The sequence below is a fragment of the Melospiza melodia genome, chromosome 30 (assembly GCF_035770615.1).
Source record: "Melospiza melodia melodia isolate bMelMel2 chromosome 30, bMelMel2.pri, whole genome shotgun sequence".
Taxonomy (NCBI): domain Eukaryota; kingdom Metazoa; phylum Chordata; class Aves; order Passeriformes; family Passerellidae; genus Melospiza; species Melospiza melodia.
In genome coordinates, this window is record NC_086223.1 from 4,767,593 (window position 1) to 4,786,728 (window position 19,136).

A 19,136-nucleotide genomic window follows, 5' to 3' on the forward strand; every position below is an offset into this window, starting at 1 on the left:
GTCAGACGCGCAGCGAGGCTCGGCGGGACGTGACCTGCCGCAGCGGAGCCCTGAGGGCGCGGCCGGCCGTGCGAGCCGGTTCCGCCCCCTTGGCGCGCCGCAGTCTCCGGGCCCGTCCTGCCGCCGGGTCCCGCTGCAGCAGCCACTCCGCTCCGCGCGTTGGCGCTGCCGTGAGGGACCCCCGTCGTTGCCGCTCACGTGACCCGCGTCGCCGCGCACGTGAGCCGCGGGCGGCGCATGCGCGGTGCGGCGGGGGCGGTGCAGGCGGGCGGCGCTGAGGGCGGAGGCGGCGGCGGCCGGAGCGGGGCCGGGCCGGGCTGGGCCGGCGCGAAATGGCGGACAGGTTCTCCCGCTTCAACGAGGACAGGGACTTCCAGGTACTTCCCTCGCGCGGCCGCGGCCCCTCGGGCTGGGCTCCGCCGCCTTCTCCGCACCCCCCCAGCGGGGCTTTGTGTGCGGGCCCGGCGCTGCGGCACCGAGGGGAGCGTGGGGGGCCGGGGCCGCCTGTCAGGGTGAGCCGCGGCTCGGGAGGGCTGCCCGGGCACGGGGGGCAGCGGGCGGCGGGTTGTGATGGTGGCGGCGAGGGGCTGAAGGTGAGGGGATCAGCCTTCCTCCCGTGATGACACCGATCAGCCCCGTGAGGGACCCGGTGAGGGAACGATCCCTCCATGAGGGGAATCCCCCACCCCCGGTGAGGGCTCGGATCCCTCCCCCGAGACCCTCCCAGCGCTTGCGAACATCTTCCCTTGCGTGTGGAAAAACCGCTTCTTCCTTCTCACACCCCCTCCCCAAAACATCAATATTTCAACGTAATTAACGCCACTGATGCTGTTTGAAAGGGGGTTTCAATAAACAATGGGGAAATTAACGTTGACTCATTAAGCTCGAACAATGACATGTTGTTCTCTGACTTCAGGCCGAGAGAGTCGCGGGGTTAGGAAGGAAAACAAAAGGAGCGAGGCTAACGCTGCTCGAGGAGAGGCGTGGATGAGCTGTTCTGTGGCTCCTTGTTTCGGGAGCTGTTCATCCTCACTCGGGCCTTTCACCCAGAGACCTGCGAGGGTTTTTATAATGTGCAGCTTGCGTAATTCTGCTTCGTCTGGCGTTAAGGTGCAGTCTTGGAAGCAGTCAGGACATCCAGGAGTGACTAATTTGTGTTGTTTCTGGGTGTTATAAGGGGTGCACGCTGCAAAAATGGTTACTAAACTGTGCTAGAAACACACGAGAAAATAAATCCCTGTTGGATGGAGGTTTGGCTCCTGCCACAACCCCAAACGTGGGCTTGTTTGCATCCTTCATTTCCTTCCATGCAGAAATGAGCCGTAATTAACACTGGAATTGTCTGATTTGGCTTTGAAGTTTGTGTTTCAGGAAGTGGAGCGAGCCAAATCTTGGGCTTGAAACAGATTTCTTGTAATCCTTTGGTGAGGGAGAGATGGGGAACCCAAACCAAGTCAGGTTCTGTGGCTGTGCCCAGGGAACAGGTGAGCTCTGCAGTCCTGTCCCTTTGTGGGGAAACCCCCATGGCAAGAAAATTAATTGTAGTGGCAAAACCTGTTAGTGTGTGGTGGCTCTGGACACACAGGGGAATGTGGGGCGATGTGAGGGAGGAAATTCTGCTCCATTCGCTGATCCCAGGATCTTGGAAGCTGCTGAGTGTGCCTGGGGACAAGAACTGAAGTCACAACCCTTGACTTTAAAAAAGGGCACAGTTCTAAATTGGGATTTATCTGTGCTAAATACCAGGGTTTCCTTGTTGTTCCCATAGACTGGAGTGAAAAATAAAATGATAGAATTTGGTTTTATGGAAGGGTCACTGCTCTGTTCTTCCCTCCCTGAAAATATGCCAGGGAGAAGAGAGACATTTTATTTTGTGTTAAAGCTTCCTGTGAGGGAAAAGTGGAATCTGTCCCCTGGGAGGAGCAGTTTGGAGCTGGCTGAGGCTGCAGAGCACTGAAGGTGAAAACAGTGGAAGAGGAGATGTGAGGGGGACTGGGCCAAGGTCACACTGGATTTTGGGGGCTCAGGGTGTGTGCACCTACCCCTGACAGCTGGGCAATCTCAGTTTTTCCACAGTATATTGATGGAGGAAAGCTTTTGGCTGAACAAGAAGGAAAAATGAGGTTGAAAATCACTTTCAGACAAGACTTTTGAGTTTTCCTCTCTGTATTGAGCCAGAGATTGCTTGAGCTGTGACATGGGTGTGGAATGCAGGAAATGCTCGCTGTGCTGGGCATTTGCAGGTAAAAATACACCTGTGTGTGCCTCTGTAGTAAATCCTGCTCTGCAAATACAGCACAACAGGAGTGTTTGTGTTGCTGTTAGGGGTGCCCTTTTCACACAGCTGTAGTGCCTTGGCGGGTGAGATGTCTGTCCTTGGGCAGGTGTGACTCTAGATGTGATCCATGTCCCAGGGAGCGTGGCCAGAGGGACACAGGCTCTGAAATGACACAGCTTGCTCAGGGATGGATGCAGTGGGGGAGGGAGGCTGCAGAGAGCTCTTGGGTTTTGTTCTGGGGTGATCCCCTCCAAGGGAAAGGTTCTGTAGCAGTTTGGAGAGAGGGAGAGGAACAAAAGGTTGGGAGTAAAGAGGTCAAAGGAACCTTTTAGCTGCTTGGAAGAAAGGCAGATATCTTGGGGTTAGGGATGTGGCTAATGAAAAAAAAGCATTTCAGAGTTATTATTATCAGCTGCCTTCCTGGAGAGAAGCTGAAGAGTCTGGGTTGGGAGGATCAGTTTGGCAAGAGAGCAGATTGAGCACTGTGGGCAGGGCAGGGTTAGCAGAGGTGATCCTCAGCTTTCTGAGCTTCTGATATGCTGGAGAAAAGTGGATTAAAGGTGAGAGCTGCTGGGAGCTGTTCTCCCTCCCTGTGCCTGACTAGAGAAAGATCAGTGCTATCAAGGAGGCTGGGATGGAAACATTCAGCACTGCAGGAAAATGAGGAAAAAAGGACCTAAATCAGCTGAGAAAGAGAAGGTGCCCATGGTCTGTGGTGCTTGGAAAGGTGCTCAGGGGAGAAGGGTCCTGCTGGGTTGGGCAGAGGGGTCAGATGGGAACTGGAGAGATGAGAGGAGTGAGGGATCTTCCACAGCTGCAGCCACAGGGGTGAGGTGGGCATGGAGAGCTGCAGAGGGAGGGATGCTCCTCCCTGCGAGTCCTGTGGAAAAGAGTGGTTTGTGTAAGGATAAGAAAGTCAAATATCCTCCCTAAGGATGAAGGTCATGGTGTGGAGGGAGAGGAGAATGATTGTATAGGTGAGGTTGTAGTGACTCCTCTCTGTGTTGGGCACAGAAGCTGAGGGGGTTTGGAAGCTGAAATTGCAAAGGAGCAGGAATGGCACTGGAGCATCACTGCAGTGAGCTGACTGGGCAGCCCTTGGGTTTTTCCTCCCAGCATTGCTGTGCTCTGTAGCTTTAGAAGCCACACTGAAGGCTTAGATCCTCTTCCCTTTTTGCTTTCAGCTCTAAACCTCAGAGAAACTTGGGAAGCCCCTGGTTTGGAGTGGCTTTTGCAGGTGCTGAACCTCAGGGCAGCTCCCCAGAAAGGTCTTGAGCTGTGCTCTGCTGTCCTGGGGGTTTTCCCCTTCCCAGGCCAGCACAGGGCTTTGTTTGGGAGCTTGGGCAGGGAAATGGATTAATGGAGGAGAGGGGACATCCCTGACCTTCCTTCTCCTGCCTCTCTTCTGGGCTCTGCAGTGGCAAGTGAAGTCTTGGGGGGCTCATCCAAATAAATCCCAACCTTTTTCCATTTTCCATCCAGGAGAGGTTATTTTTGAGTTTAGTTCTTGGGGTGAAGGGCTGGGGAACTTCTCTGTCACAGGCTGTGTCACTTGTCTGTGCCACTGTCCCCTGGCACAGACAAATGGGAACCACCACAACTTTGAGGAATTCTGAACAATAGCTGGAGATGATGCTAACAGAATATAGAATCTAACAGAATATACAGAATATAACAGAATAATGTGGGAGCATTAATGAAACCTGTATAAACATATGAAACTGCTGCAATAAGTAAATATATATTTTTAATAAGTAAATACATATTTTTAATAAGTAAATACATATTTTTAATAAGTAAATACATATTTTTAGTGCTATTTTGAAAGCATTTACAGTGATTTTATTCTTCAGATCAGGTATGCAAGCTCAAAGAATAAATATCATGGATGTCTCTCTGAAATCCAGTGGAGCTCCCACTTACTCCCAGATGTTGAGAAAATGTTTTCTTGCTGCATTTTTCTCCTTTTCATTGTTGAAGCAGAAATATTCCCAGCCATATGTGTCTATGTGTACAATAATTTCCTCTTCCTACGTACATGGCACTTGCTGCCATCATTAGCCAGACAGAACACAGGCTGTTCTGTCTCTTGTTTTTGTGCTGTTGTGTGGTCTGTGCAATGGAATAACACAGAGCCAAGCCTGCTTTTCCCTGCTGCCTGCAAGTGTGACCAGTCTCAATCCCAGCCTGCTAATTCCAAGAAGATAGGTGGTTTTATTTTTTTTTTTTTTTTTTGCCTCCACAAAGGATTTGAAGAGCTAAGCCAGCACATCACTGCTTCTGGCCCTGCCTGCTTCCAGCAGGTTGAGCTGAGTGCTGCTGGCAGGGGGATTTTGTGCTTTTTAATTGGCAGAATGTCAGGGATGAGTTCTGCTCCCAAGCAGCTTAGGCAGCGCTTTGCTGGGCAGCTGGGCCAGCACTGAGGGGGTTTGGGATCCATCCTTAACCAGAGTGGCCGTGGCTGCAGCCTCATTCACTGCCCAGGTGCTGCCTGAGGGGAGAGCATTTGCTTTCCATGGCCTTCAGCAGGAGCAGCTGCTCAGGGTGGCCCTGCACAGAGATAAACAGGGGCATTTTCTCTGCCTGCCTTTACTAATTGGGAAAAGAAGAACTTAATGTGGAGAAGGAGGATTGGAATCTGCAGAATCTGTTACTCTGAGCTTTCAGCTGGTCCAGGACCCTGGGCTGGGAGTTTGCCTTTGGCAGCAGTAGCTGCAAGAATCAGGAGGCAGCCTGTGCCTTTCCATGGGCTGTTTTCTAACTGAAGAATTAATCTGAGATTTTAGAAGATCTGTCAGAATTGTTTTGAGATCTTAATTTATCATTTGATTCAGGTTGGATTTCAGGGGAAGAATAGAGCTCTTACCTCCTTGGCAGGACGTTCTGACCTTTCAGTGGAGCAGAGCAGGAACAGAACTGTGACTGATGTTTTTAACCTCCCTGTGTGAGTGGGGAGGGGAGGGGGCTGGGGGAAAATGTGTGCTAAAGTAGATCAGGTAGTTTTGGTTCCAGTGTTAGAACATCACAGTAGGGTCTGAACTTCAGTTGGATTTCTGGGATTCACGTGGGGAGGTGATTTTATATAAACCTTCCCTGCCTTGGTTCTGCCTTCCCCCAGTCTTGTCCCTTCTGTCCTACAGTGCTGGTCTCCATTGCTGAAAGGAAAAGGAAACACTTTGTCCTGCAGTCCCACAAGCCATGGCTGAGCCACCTCAGCTTCTCTGGGTCACCTTCTCTAGGACAGACCCCCCCTGTCCCCAGGCTCTGCCACCATGGGTGGGAATGTGGAGCTCATCTGATAAAAAACATTGCTGCATTCTAGGGCAGCATTCCTCAGCTGACAGAAGCTCTTCTCCTACCACATGGTTTTAAACCTGTAGTAATTCTTGCTGCTTTCTCCCTTCAGACAGCTCCATGGGCAGGTAATTTGAGATTTTGGCCAAAATATTAGAAGTTAGTATTAGGATGGTGGCTTTAAATATCCAGGTACCACTTAAGTTTCAGTTCCCATCTTGACCCAGTTGAGTCCAAGAGTTTGTGTTTGGCTGCAGAATCTCTCCCTTGAAGACAACTGGTGATGGGGAACATTTTCCTTTGTAGATTGTTCTGGTAGTTTAGCCATTGAAAGCTGCATTTTCCTTAATTTTTCTTCTAGATTTTCTTTATTTTTAGCTCTTTGCTGAGCATTATGTCCTTCTCTGCTGCACCAAAGCACACATTACTACTATTTGTCCTCTTGTGAGAAGGCATATACAGCATTTCTGCTCAATTTTAGCTTCTGAGAGCATTAATGGCTCTGAATTCTGTTATTGTTCTGTGTTATTACAGCTTTCTGCATTCTAAGTTGTCCACACTTGTAATTGGAAAACTTGCTCAGAGGAGCAGACTCTTACCTGCTATAATATACTGAGATAAACATCTTTTTTTTTTTACTGAGAGATAAACATCTATTTCCTGCTTTATTTTTTTGTGTTTGCACACCCTTGGACTGTATCTTCATCCTTTCTGCTGCCGTGTTTTGTGAGGAGGTTTGAACTGGGATTTCCCAGGCTGCTGGTGCAGCCCTGTGTTTGTGCAGGGCTCTGTGAAGGCAGATGTGGTGCTGGGGAGTTGAAGCCACTCTTGGGGTCAGGTTGCTCTGAACCAACACATCCTCTGCTGTTCCCTCTTTGTTGGGCTGCCTGATCTGCAAACTGAGCTGCTCTGTTTGCTCTGGTCACTGATAACAGTACTGGATGGAGCTGGAGTCATGTTAATGTGCTCCTCAGGGAGATTGCTGTGAGATTTGGGTTTAGAAACAATTCTTTATCAAGTCAGACACTGTAGGAAGAAAGAAAAAGAGGATAATATTATGGAAGCTTGGAAGTTTATAGTGGTAAATAGATTACACTTTGAATATTCCATAATTGGCACCCTGTTCCACCAGGGTGGTTTCTCTTTGCCTTGTGCTGTCTGCTGTGGTCACCCATGGGAGGGAAGGGACATCCAGAGGGACCTGTACAGGTTGGTCTGTGTGAACCTTGTGGAGTTCAGCAAGGACAAGTGCACAGTAACAGTACTGAATGGAGTTTGAATCCTTTAATGTGCTCCTCAGGGAGATTTCTGTGAGATTTTGGTTTAGAAACAATTCTTTATCAAGTCAGATGCTGTAGGAAGAAAGAAAAGGAGGATAATATTATGGAAGCTTGGAAGTTCATAGTGGTAAATAGATTACACCTTGGATATTACAGAGTGGTTTCTCTTTGCCTTGTACTGCCTGCTGTGGGAGAGAAGGGACATCCAGAGGGACCTGGACAGGTTGGTCTGTGTGAACCTTGTGGAGTTCAGCAAGAGCAAGTGCACAATAACAGTATTGAATGGAGTTTGAATCCTTTAATGTGCTCCTGAGAGAGATTTCCTGTGAGATTTGGGTTTTGAAACAATTCTTTATCAAGTCAGACACCGTGGTAAGAAAGCAAAGGCAGATAATCTTATGGAACCTTGGAAGTTCATAGTGGTAAATAGATTACACCTTGGATATTGCAGGGTGGTTTCTCTTTGCCTTGTACTGCCTCCTGTGGTCACCCACAGGAGGGAAGGGACATCCAGAGAGACCTGGACATGTTGGTCCATCTGAACCTCCTGGAGTTGAGCAAGGGCAAGTGCACAGTCCTGCACCTGGGTCAGGTCAGCTCCAAGCACAAATCCAGGCTGGGGGAGAATGGGTTGAAAGCAGCTCTGAGGGTGACAGGGGGGATTGTTTGATGGGAAATTCAGTGACTCAGCTGTGCTGGCAGCCCAGGAACCAACCATGGGCAGCAGGTGAGGGGGAAATTCTGCCCTGCTCGGGTGAGACTCCACCTGCAGAGCTGTCCCCAACACAGGAAGGACCTGGAGCTGCTGGAGTGAGTCCAGAGGAGGCCACGGAGCTGCTCCAGGGCTGGAGCCCCTCTGGAGCCAGGCTGGGACAGCTGGGGGTGCTCACCTGGAGAGGAGAAAGATCCAGGGAGAGCTCAGAGCCTAAAGGGGCTCCAGGAGATCTGGAGAAGGACTTGAGACAGGGACAAGATAAGGGAAATGTGTTCCCACTGCCAAAGAGCAGGGTTAGATGGGATGTTGGGAAGGAATTGGGGCCCTGGCACAGGTTATCAGAGAAGCTGATGCTGCCCCATCCCTGGGAGTGTCCAAGGCCTGCTGGAGCAACCTGGGATAGTGGAACACGATCCCCTGCAGGGGATGGCACAAATCATCTTGAAGGTCCTTCCCCACCCAACCCTTCCCGTGGTTCTGTGGTTGTTTAAGGTCCTGGTTAGCCATGAAATGTGGGTGCTGGAAGCTGCAGCAGCATCAAGGCACATTAAAAATGACAAAGAGAGAATTGGGTGAGTGAGGCAGGTGCTGGCTCTTGGGCAGAGCTTTCTGAAGGGCTGCAGAGCATCCCTCGTGTGCTGGAACACATCCACAGCTGCTGCGGGTGCAGCAGAAGGAATCTGAAAGACATGAAATTGTTCTTGGTTGGTGCCAAAGCATGCAAAGCAGAGACCTGCCTCTGGCTCCCACTCCTTGTGTGGTACAAGCTGTTTATCTCTGAGCTGTGGAGTGTGTTTTTGTTTGGACAGCTCTAAGTGGGTATTTTTATTTTTTTCTTGGTTTAAACTGCTTGACCTGTGACTAGTCTCAAATGTGTTCTGCTGAGTGGGCTTTCAGTGGTTTTGGACTTAGCAGGAAGAATTTTGTCAGAATTAATTTTTAGTTTGGTAAACAAAAGGTGCCATCAGCTTCTCAATGTGCAATTCCAAGGTGCTTCTTTCAAACGGTGCCAATTTAAATTCATCTCCAAGTCTCGAGTGATTGCTTTTGTTGTCCTGACTTGAGAGGATTTTCCTGTTAAGCACTCTCGGAATAATTGATGTGTGTGTCTGCTGAAAATGAGGTTTTGCTGCAGCTTTCACAAGATGTTGACTGTAAATATTCAGCTGTTTCTGGGGGTGTGCAGATGTGCTGTGTCCATATTTCCCACTTGTATTCCAGGGAAAGCAATTCCTGGTGTGTGGAGGGCAGTGAGAACATGTTGTTTGGGAATGCTTCACCTCTGTGTTGCTAGGAAAGAATCTGTGATTTTTTTGTGTGTGTGTCTTTGCAGACACTGCAGGGAACAACAGGAAAAAGGATGATTTTGTTCTGGGAAGCATTAACAAAGGCTTTTCAGGTGCCAATACAAAGTTGCTTTTGTATTGCTTTTTATAGGTTTGAGAACCCATGTGGCCTTTATAATTATCCAAGAAAGTTTCCAGGATTGGATGGAGCCATCTCCTAGGTGCATGTTGCTCTTAAAAATGTATTTTTTCCTGGGTACATAATGAATATTCAAAAAACACTGTAAGCCACACTTTGCTGGAGTTGTTTTTGAGTTCTTTGGATGCATTTCTAAACACCAACATGGTTGTCTGCATCAATTACGTTTTGGAGCCCTTCCATGGTATGGAGTCATCAGGCCCTGCTGAGCTGCAAAGGGCAGCATGAATTACTACTGAGATCTGCAGGCAGCCTGTGTGGGGAGGTGTGCATCTTGCAGAGGTATTAGAAACCAGTTATGTTTTAATTGTGTGTTGCCGGATTTCTCCCGGCTGATTTATGGCCGGAGATGGCCTTGGGCAGCCCGTGCTCCAAAGGATGAGAAGAGGCTTCAGGTTTTTTCTCGGTCTCGGTGTTTATTAGTCGTTTATCTAAAAGATTTTCTCTCAGCCTGACAGAGGTCTGCACAGCAGCCAGCCATGAGCACACTGAGAGCCCCCGGGGCGGTCACCTATCTTTATACTCAAAATTACATATACAATATTTACCTTTTCCCTCCAATACTTGTCACCCTTATTGATCAATGCACTTCTAGTAATAACCAATCCCAAAGTGCCAACATCACCACAGAAGATGGAGGCGAAGAAGAAGAAGGACAGGACATGCCCCAATTCCTCCATCTTACTTCTTTAGAACCCCCTGTACAGAAATCCTAAACCCTGTGTTTCACACTCTAATTAACTTATCCCTTCACCATTCACCCAGTGAAATCCTCCCATCCTCATACAGGTGTTGTCTCCTGTGTAGGATCAAAGTCCAGCCACAGACACTTCTGGCAACATTCCAGGACTCCCGAGCACCCCGAGGGTGGTCTCGGTCACTCTGCACATCAGTCCTGAGGTGCTGAGATCCCACACTGTGTAATAAACACAACAGTCAGGCATGGGGAGTTTAAACTCCTTCCTTCCCCCCTGCTCTTGGCTGAAACTCAGTGTGAGGTCAGTGGTGATGTTGGTGATGGAGCCCCAGAGATAAATCAGAGCAGACCTTGGCACTTGTACCTCCTGTGTCTCATCCATGCCTGGAATGAGTTTCTGTCCTGCCTGTCCCACGTGTGCCACTGCAGCTGCAGGTGCTGCCTCACTGTGCAGAGAAGTGAAACCAGCACGGCTGGAGAGGTTTGTCAGAAGAGAACTAAATCCAACATGGGATGAGTGTCAGTGGTGGAGCGCTGAAATTCCTGAGCTGTGGTCAGGCAGGAGGCTGGTGCTCCCTCAGGGCTCAGCAGAGCCATCCCTGACCTCCTGGCCACTGTGCCTGTGCTGGACAGGCTGCATTCACCCACGTGTGCAAGAGTGCTGGGAGCCGGCTTTGGGAAAAGTGCATGGATGTGAAGGTGCCTTATCCATCTAAAGATTTTGTAACTGCTCCATCTCCTTTTAAAAAGAAAATTTCAATTTTAACAGGATATTCACTTCTGGGATCAGAGGGTTTTTTCCCCTGCTCCATGAGTGTGCAGAGAGGGAGAATCTGGCAAGATGGCATTTCCTGCCTTGTGCTCAGATGCTGCTCCAGTTCCCTGTGCTCAGACCTTGCATCTGTGCTGACCCATCCCAGGAGGGCAGCAGGAAATGTCAGCAAAACATTCTGGGATCTGCTCACATGGCCTGCCCTGGCTTTATCCTCACTAGAAAATGGCCTTTTTTGGGGGGACTCGTTTATCTTTGTGGATATTCCCGTGTCTCAGCTGCTGTTCTCAGCCTAATGCCTGCAGGGCTTTTGGGAGTGGGCTTGGTTAAATGCTTTCAAGTGATACTTGTGGGTAACAACCCTCAATTTTATGGCTTGATGTAACATTTTTGGAGTTTAAGATTTATTGATTGAATTGATGGATAAATAGCATATGAAAAAGTGGTGCTGATTTGCTTTAATGTTTTAAAATTCCATTTTCTAAGGTAAATGCAATATAAATGGGATTTTTTTGGAGTCTTTTTCTGGTACTCTCCTAGCGTAAAACTAAATTTTGAATATCTTAAGGAGCACACTTCACTCTTTTCAAGTGCAGTTAAGCAGTCATGATCATGCTGTGCTCTTTTCCAGTGCATTTAAGAAATAATAACAGTGAGTATAGTAAGGCTTTTCTGCAAAATTGCTTTCTTTAGGTTCTTACTGGTGTGGTCTCACGAAGCAGCAGTTCAGAGCCAGTCCTGCAATCCATGAGGGATGGAAATAAAGATTTTTTTCTGCTGTGACGTCTCAGCAGCTGCATTCTGCCCATTCCCTCCCCAGCCAGCCCTGCTTTCATGCTCCCAGGGTTTTGTGCCAGAATCTTTTCCTATTTTGCTCTGGTCACAGCACTGAAGGCATTGTCCCTTGTGATTGGAGATTTTCCAATCCTGGGCTCTTGCTGTCTGACTTGTGTTGGGTTTATAACTCACCTGATCCTCTCTGGTGTTAATAACCCCAGGCTGGTGTGACAGGCACAGCTGAGGGGAGGGGTCCTGAATTTATCCCCCACACCCCCATTGTGCTGCTCCTTTGTGTCCCAGGAGCTCTGTGTCCCCAGCCACATTTTCTTTGGGAATAATACATGGATAACTCAGGGCTGTTCAGCAAAGAAAGCGCTCATTCCATCAGGAATGGGCACTGGATGGAATGTGTTCTGCATGCTGACATCTTCATATGCTTCATGCACAGGGCAGTTCAGGAATTCATATCCAGGGAGCTCTGATGGCCTAAAGCCCTTGAAGTGACTCATCCTTATTTTGTCACTGTGTTGGTGGTGCTTTAGGTGTCTTAGAAATGCAGGCAGTGCTCATAAGCCAGCTCTGGTTTGGGATACACCCTTTGGGGTGTGAGAGGAAAAGACAGAGTGGATTTTCTTCTTGTCATTGTGAAGATTTTAAAGGGTTTCCCCTGTGTGCTTTGTGGTAACTCACCTTCCTGAAGAGCTGCTTCATATAGAGCACCTCTGTATGAGAGAGAGAGTGAATTCTGTGGTGATAACTGTGATAAATGGGCTGTAATCAACAATTCATTTCACTTGCACTGAGTGGTTTATTGGCAACACTTCTTGCCACTGAGGATTTTGGGATGAAAGTGTAATTAAGTTTCTTACATTTTTTTTTATGATGCTGCCTGGGTTTAGTTTCACTGCCACAGTGTTTGGGACCTTGTAAGTAGGGAGGAAGTAGCAATGCTCTTCCCCAGAACTATTAACTTGAATTGTCCCAGGAAACGAAGTAACTCCTCTGGGTATGATCTTGGACAAGATGGCATTTGTTGAGCCAGGGCTCCAAAGTATTTACTGTCCAAAAAAGGGAGAACAAGAGTTGAATTCCTACATGGAGGCAGCTTTTGTTGGTTGATGTTTCAAATGCCATATTCAGTGTGTGAGGGCTCTGAGAAGGTTTGGCCAAGAGCTTGGAGCAAAGTTCAGACAATGGGAAAGAGGAGGAGAGAGCAAAGAACATGTGACTGTGAGTAACCAGAGTGCACAGAGAGCCAAAGTTCAGACAATATTACACAAAAATTACAGGGCACAAACATGTTGGCTCCTGGAGAAGAATGCACAAGGAAGCCAAGTGGTGTGTGTGGTGTGTAATGAGGAGTGTTTGCATGCTCGCTTCTCATGGAGTAGGAAAATATATTGAATTTCAGTGTGGTTATAGGGAAACACCAGTGTCAGAGCACTTGCTGTAGCACAGAGAGCAATAAATGGTGCTTAAGTGAAGCCTCTCATCTTACTCTGCTGTCCCAGGGTGGATGCAGGAGTGTCTGTGAGGAAGGGACAGTGCAACACATCTTGTTTCACCAAGCAGAAGTGAGAAAACCTGAAACAACAGCTGTGAAATGGAGGGGCAGAGGATGAGTGGGAGGAGGGGGCTGCAGTCAGCCCCAAAATCCTTGTCCACAGGAGCATTGAAGCTCCCAGGGCTGGGAATTTACTGCAGCTCTGTAAGCCTGTGGTAGATAGGGGCAGGCACTCAGAAAATCTCGCGATGTCGCAGAAAGCAGCAAGATTCCTCTCCCCCTTACACCTAGTGATAAGGGATCACCCAAGAATGCAGTCCCCCCTAACATTAGTAACTTTCTACTCCTTACTAACCAATTACAGTAAAGTAAGACCCCCTGACGTAGAGAAAAAACTTTCCCAGTATAAAACCCAACGAGAGGGGACAATAAAAGTCTTGAGCCGTCCACCATCCTGGTGTCCACGTGTATTCTTAGCCCGAGTGACCCTGGAGAGTTTGGGTTGCCATGCCGTTTCCTCAGAACCAAGTTGCCTCACCTTGCATCAGAAAGCAACAAAGCCATACAGGAAGAAGGTTTGGGAACAGGTTTTAAGTAGTGCTGGGTTTAATGCAGCTCTTATTTCATATCCTGGTACCCATGGGGTTGAATCCTTTCACATAAAGGTTTCCTGTGAAGTGAGAAGCATCTCTCAGGTCTGCAGAAGATTCAAAGTTATACTGAAACATGGTCAGTGCTTGGGGTTTGTGTTTGCCAGAAATGTATTCTCAACAGATCCAGCATTTATTTAATTGTTGGATTTAAGTGTTAAAGTATTTTGTGTTCTTCTGATTCATTGTCTTAAGGTACAGCAAAACAGAAATGTTTTATGGATACATTCCATGCACTGGTTTGTAGGATTGGAGAAGAAGGAAACAGATGGAATTGCCCCCAAGTTGTTCCTTAGCCAGTTCCAGGGATGAAGCAGCAAAGGGACAGACTGTGCTGCTTCCAGCTCCACAAGGCCTGGGATCCCCATGGAGGCAAACAGCATTGTTGTGGCCATAGCCATGGAACCATTTTTATTTTTCTCTTACCTGATTAAACATCACTGGCCTGAACCCCCATAAATCCAACCTCACAATAACCATTGGGTTGTCTGCTTGCCTTTTTCCAGGATGAGCTGCTTTATGGTGCAAGGGAATTTTCCCTTTATCATTTATTCTGAATATTGATAAATAAAGAGCTGTCTCTGTGATGAGTATTGATTTTGGCTCTGTTTGGACACTTTGTTATTTTGAAGCCTTGAATTTCCAAGCCTGAAACTGCCTCCTGAGGCAGGAGCAGGCTGGCAGCATTCCCACAGGGCCTGTTCCTGTGCTCCATGGCCTTTTTATTCCCAGGACTTAGAGACAGGCAGCACCTGCCTCTCTGCAAAGCTCCACTTTTAATATTGCAGCTGTTTGGACCAGGAACAAGTAGAGATCAAGCACATAATAAACCCCAAAGAATATGAATATATAAAATAACCCCCAAAATACATGGAGTGGGTAGTGGTGGGATCCCCAGAACTCAGAGATAAAGGCTTTGTTTGCTCTCTGATGCTCTGAGCACAGGGAGTGCTCAGCCTTTTGCATGGTTCAGGGAGGAGATGTTGTTTTAAGCACTGCAGAAGGGACTTGTGAAGCCTCAGAGCAGCCAGGAGTGCTGCCCTTGGTAAAAACAGCTTTGAGTACCTTGCAGGGACCCCCAGAGGAGTGGGCAGCAATATTTAACTATTCCTGATAATTTATAGGTCTGTGCCGAGCTACCTGCAGGCAGCAGGTGAAAGGAGGCACAGGGTTTGTGCTGAGAGGATTTCATCTGTTAACTGAACATTATATGAGTTTAATGTTTTAATAGATGAAGTTTAGCAGTGTATTTTGCCAGTGTTGGAAATCTCTGCACTCCTGACTGCTCTGGTTCTTTTGTACACTATATTTTTTTACACTAAGGCAGGGTTTTGGTGTGTTTTGGTGTGGGCTGCTGGACTCCTCACACACACAGTCTGTGCATCCACACCACGCTGTCTCTGAGCTTTGTTAGCCTTCCAAAGCAGCTCCACGACTGCTTGTGCATAGTAAGTTTGCCTTCAGTTTGCTCCTTAAAGGCTGTCCAAAAAAAAAAAAAAGAGTGGGAGTGGATTGCTGCCTGTAGATGAAACCCCAGATTTGCTCTGGAGAGGCCATGGGAAAGGCAATGCCCAGGAGCAGAGCATGGCCAGGGTGAATTCACCACCAGGATGGGCTGGAACTGGGGCCCCAGCATCAAAGCACCTTCTCCTGGCGCCAGGTTTCAGGATGTTCCCTTGCAGATTTACATTGCCGCATAGAACACTCCTTCCAGAGGATTTTTGGAGGCTTGTAGTGTTCCAGCTGTCAGTCTGTTACAACTGCAGTTTGCTCTTTCAGATGCTGGCTCCCATTAAAATTCTTGCAGAAGGAGAAGTTGGTGCTGGTGCAAGGAGGAGGTGACAACATGTTTCTCTTGGCTGCAGTGTTGTGTGCTCCTGCTCCAAGGGCTTGTGGAGCTGGGATGCAAACAGAGCCTGCCAGGGGTTTGGTGTGCACAGAGCAGCCAGAGGTGCTGAGGGGGCAGTGGGGGTGGCAGCCAAGGCTTGGCACCTCCTGGAGTTGCTGTGACACTGAGTGGGGCCTGGGAACCCACTGAAACCACCCCCTTCAGGGGCTTTTGGTCTCATCCCAGCTGCAGGAATCTCACTTCTTTTGCTTCCAAGTGTGCAGCTGGAAGGTCTGAGTGTTTCCTTTCCAGGTCTGTGCCAGTGACAGTGGATGTGTTGCATCATGGACCTATTGAACAGCCAAAAATGGTTCACCATGTTGGAAATCTCTGGAATTTGAGGTTGCAGAAACCTCAAATTATGGTAGAGCTGCAGTGGAGGTGTTTGCTTTTTCTGAAATGGCCCAGCACCAACACTTGTTCTGGAGATCAAAGATTGCCATTGCTGCCCTGCTCAGGAACCTACATGCTCAGTATTCACCAAAAACATGGCAAGATGCAATTTTTCCAGAGGGGATGATGATCTGCTGACAGGGGGGCTGCTTTAGGTTGGGAATAAGGCTGTGTGGTGTGTTGGGGGATCACTTCCACACACAGATCACTGTTCACATTTGTATGAATGTATTCTCAACAGATCCAGCATTTAGGGTTTATTTAATTGTTGGATTTAAGTGTTAAAATATTTTGTGTTCTTCTGATTCATTGTCTTAAGGCAGAGCAAAACAGAAAAGTTTTATGGATACATTCAGTTCAGATTTGTAGCAAGGGCTGCTCCTCACCATGGACCAACACTGTGGGCACAGGGACAGCTTTCCTTTGGTACCACTGTGGGTACCAGAGACCTTTCCAGGTCTGTGTCAGTGACAGTGGATGTGTTGCATCATGGACCTATTGAACAGCCAAAAATGGTTCACCATGTTGGAAATCTCAGGAATTTGATGTTGCAGAAACCTCAAATTATGGTAGAGCTGCAGTGGAGGTGTTTGCTTTTCCTGAAATGGCTCCTCACTGTTGTGTTCCAGCACCAACCCTTGTTCTGGAGATCAAATATTGCCATTGCCATGCTGGCTCAGGAACCTACATGCTCAGTGTTCACCCAAATGTGGGAAGATGGAATTTTTCCAAGGAGGATGGTGATCAACTGGCAAGGGGGCTGCTTCAGGAATAAGGCTGTGTGGTGTGTTGAGGATCACTTCCACACACAGATCACTGTTCACATTTGTATGAATGTATTCTCAACAGATCCAGCATTTAGGGTTTATTTAATTGTTGGATTTAAGTGTTAAAATATTTTGTGTTCTTCTGATTCATTGTCTTAAGGCACAGCAAAACAGAAAAGTTTTATGGATACATTCAGTTCAGATTTGTAGCAAGGGCTGCTCCTCACCATGGACCAACACTGTGGGCACAGGGACAGCTTTCCTTTGGTACCACTGTGGGGTTTTGTTGCCTTTAGGTGTATGAAATCACTTGGATCCCTCAAGCAAATTCCTGGTGCAGGGAAAGCCTTTTAGTGGTGGGCACACCCATTCCTGCTGCTCCTTGTCGTGTGTGCTTTCCATGCTGGCACTGATGCTTGTGCTCTGTGTTTTCATAGACTTTCTAAGGAAAAAATCCAGTAAATGCTTGGTATTTTGCCAACTTTAATAGTTTATTATTGTCATCAAATTGACTTAGGACCAAAAAAACCTAAAAACTTACAGCTGATACACTGATTGAGCCTGTATTTAACCGGTTCATTTATTATCAACATTATATAAAATATAACACTTTAACCAAAGTGTGTGGACACTAAACTGTTGGAAATGTGTTCTGTGGAGCTGAGCCTGGTTGTTTTTCTCTTGCAGGGCAATCACTTTGATCAGTATGAGGAGGGGCACCTGGAGATCGAGCAGGCGTCTCTCGACAAGCCCATCGAATCGGTAAGGGCCCCCCCGAGCTGCAGCGCTCCCGGAGCTCGGCGTGCTGGATGCTCCTTGATGTGAATGCAGGCAATCTGAGAGCAGTGGGCACCTTGGTGGCAGGCAGGGGTAACTGGTGGTAAAGTGCATGCTGACCTTAAGTGGGCCTGGGATTTCATCTTGAACTAGTCCTAGAACTAAAACCTGAAATTCGAGTTCAACATATTTCAGGAATTATTTAAAATAATGCATTCGTTCAGAGATATTTATTTTAAGGTTTTGTACTTTTCTTTGAGGAATCAGTTTAATTTAGATGTGAACCTGATGGAATAGTATAGTGAAATACATTTTGATCCTTTTTAGTTTATATTTTTGGAAAAGTACTGGTGTGTTTAAAGTGTTAGAATGACACCTGGCTTATGGAGACAGGGATCAGTGTTAGGCCAGCACTCCTTCCCCATGGGGCTGAAGCTGCCCTGAGCCTTTCTCTAAAATTGCTTTACCTTCAGTTAGGTGTGAAGACTCCTGCTGTAAGATGAGGAAAGAAATAGGTTTTGTTTAGTTTTGATTTTTTAATCTTCTTGGAGCTTCTTAATTTTTCTCTTTGCCAAGCACTTTCTGCTGGGTTTAGGCACAGCAGCTTGTTCAGCCTAAACTGGACCCACATTTAGCATTTAGCCTTAGCTAAGGTTCATTTCAGAAACAAGAAAACTTACAGTGAATAATCAAGGGACACTTACTGGTGTTCTGATTAATTCTAGATTTTTATTAAGTATTTATCAAGTGTTTCTTTTGCCTATGAATTGAAGTTCAGTTAAAGTTTCTCCACGTTAGTCAGCCCCTAGAAGAGCCAGGGTTAGCCAGAGCCCACTGTGTATTTTTGTTGGTGTGTAGGTTGGTGTTGTGTGTGTTTGTGTGCGTGTTAGATGTTTACCAAAAATTTACACAACTTGGGGTGTTCGACGTTTTTCTTCCGCAGCAGTTGGCCCATATTAGCTAAGCAGCCATGATCTGGTTTGTATTGCACGGTCTGCCTATTTTAATTTCTTCTCTAGGGTTTCCTTTCCCCTTCTTATTTCTGTTCTTCTGGTCCAGTGAACACTGCATATAGTACCTACTGTCTTAATGTGCTGGCATGATGCTAGATTTAGGCATGGCAGTAATTGATGACGCATGAGATAATGCTGCAGAGATGGGAATTGTATTCACTCTTCTCCTGAATACTTCAGTCTTACCTTGGGACACGGGGATTTGAATTCAAATGCCAAGCTGGATGGAAATAAAATGGGAAATATGTGTTGGTAGCCTACTCTGGGCCACACTGGAAATTAGCATTTCAAAATAATTCAAATGCTGCTTACAGACTAGACTGGTTAGCTGATTTCCAAAAGTGCTTTCTCAAAGAGAGGAATAGAAGAGGTCACAGATTACAGAGAGGAATAGAAGAGGTCACAGATTACAGAGAGGAATAGAAGAGGTCACAGATTACAGAGAGGAATAGAAGAGGTCACAGCTGACATCTCTGGTGCTCCAGAGGGTAGGATGCCCATGGAAGTGTGTAAAGCATGAGCAGGTACCCTGTGCCCACATGGGCTCACTGTGCAGATCTCACTCTCCACAGAAGTAATGCTTTGTGCACTTTGATTAATGCTGAGCTGCAGCAGAAAAAATAAATTAAATTATGGCTTTAATATTTTATTCTTGTCTCTCACTATCCAAATGTCAGGACATTTTTAATCTTTACAACTCCTTGGGTAGGTACAGTTCAGCCTAATTGAAAACAGTTGGGTGAAGAGGACAAGAGAATGGCTTGGTTTGTGAGGAGAAAGAGTTTAAACCTCAAATTGTTCTTTAAAATCAAGTTTGTTCCACTCTTCTTTTATCTGACATAG

At 47.2% G+C, this 19,136-nt stretch overlaps 1 protein-coding gene across 4 annotated transcripts in view; it reads left to right on the forward strand.

The window, feature by feature from the left end:
- Nucleotides 1–292: 292 nt before the first annotated feature.
- The window catches only part of GPATCH8 (G-patch domain containing 8), a 57,325-nt gene continuing 38,481 nt past the window's right edge, over nt 293–19,136 (forward strand). For 2 of the 4 annotated variants that reach the window (XM_063178678.1, XM_063178677.1), the window contains exons 1-2: nt 312–377; nt 17,191–17,265. Coding sequence is in view for 1 of the 4 variants with exons in the window: in XM_063178676.1 (XP_063034746.1) it covers nt 333–377; nt 17,191–17,265 (120 nt within the window). In the remaining 3 variants the exon portion in view is untranslated. Of the gene's footprint in view, nt 378–17,190; nt 17,266–19,136 lie in introns of those variants that run through there. The other 2 variants (XM_063178676.1, XM_063178679.1) reach the window with 2 other exon arrangements.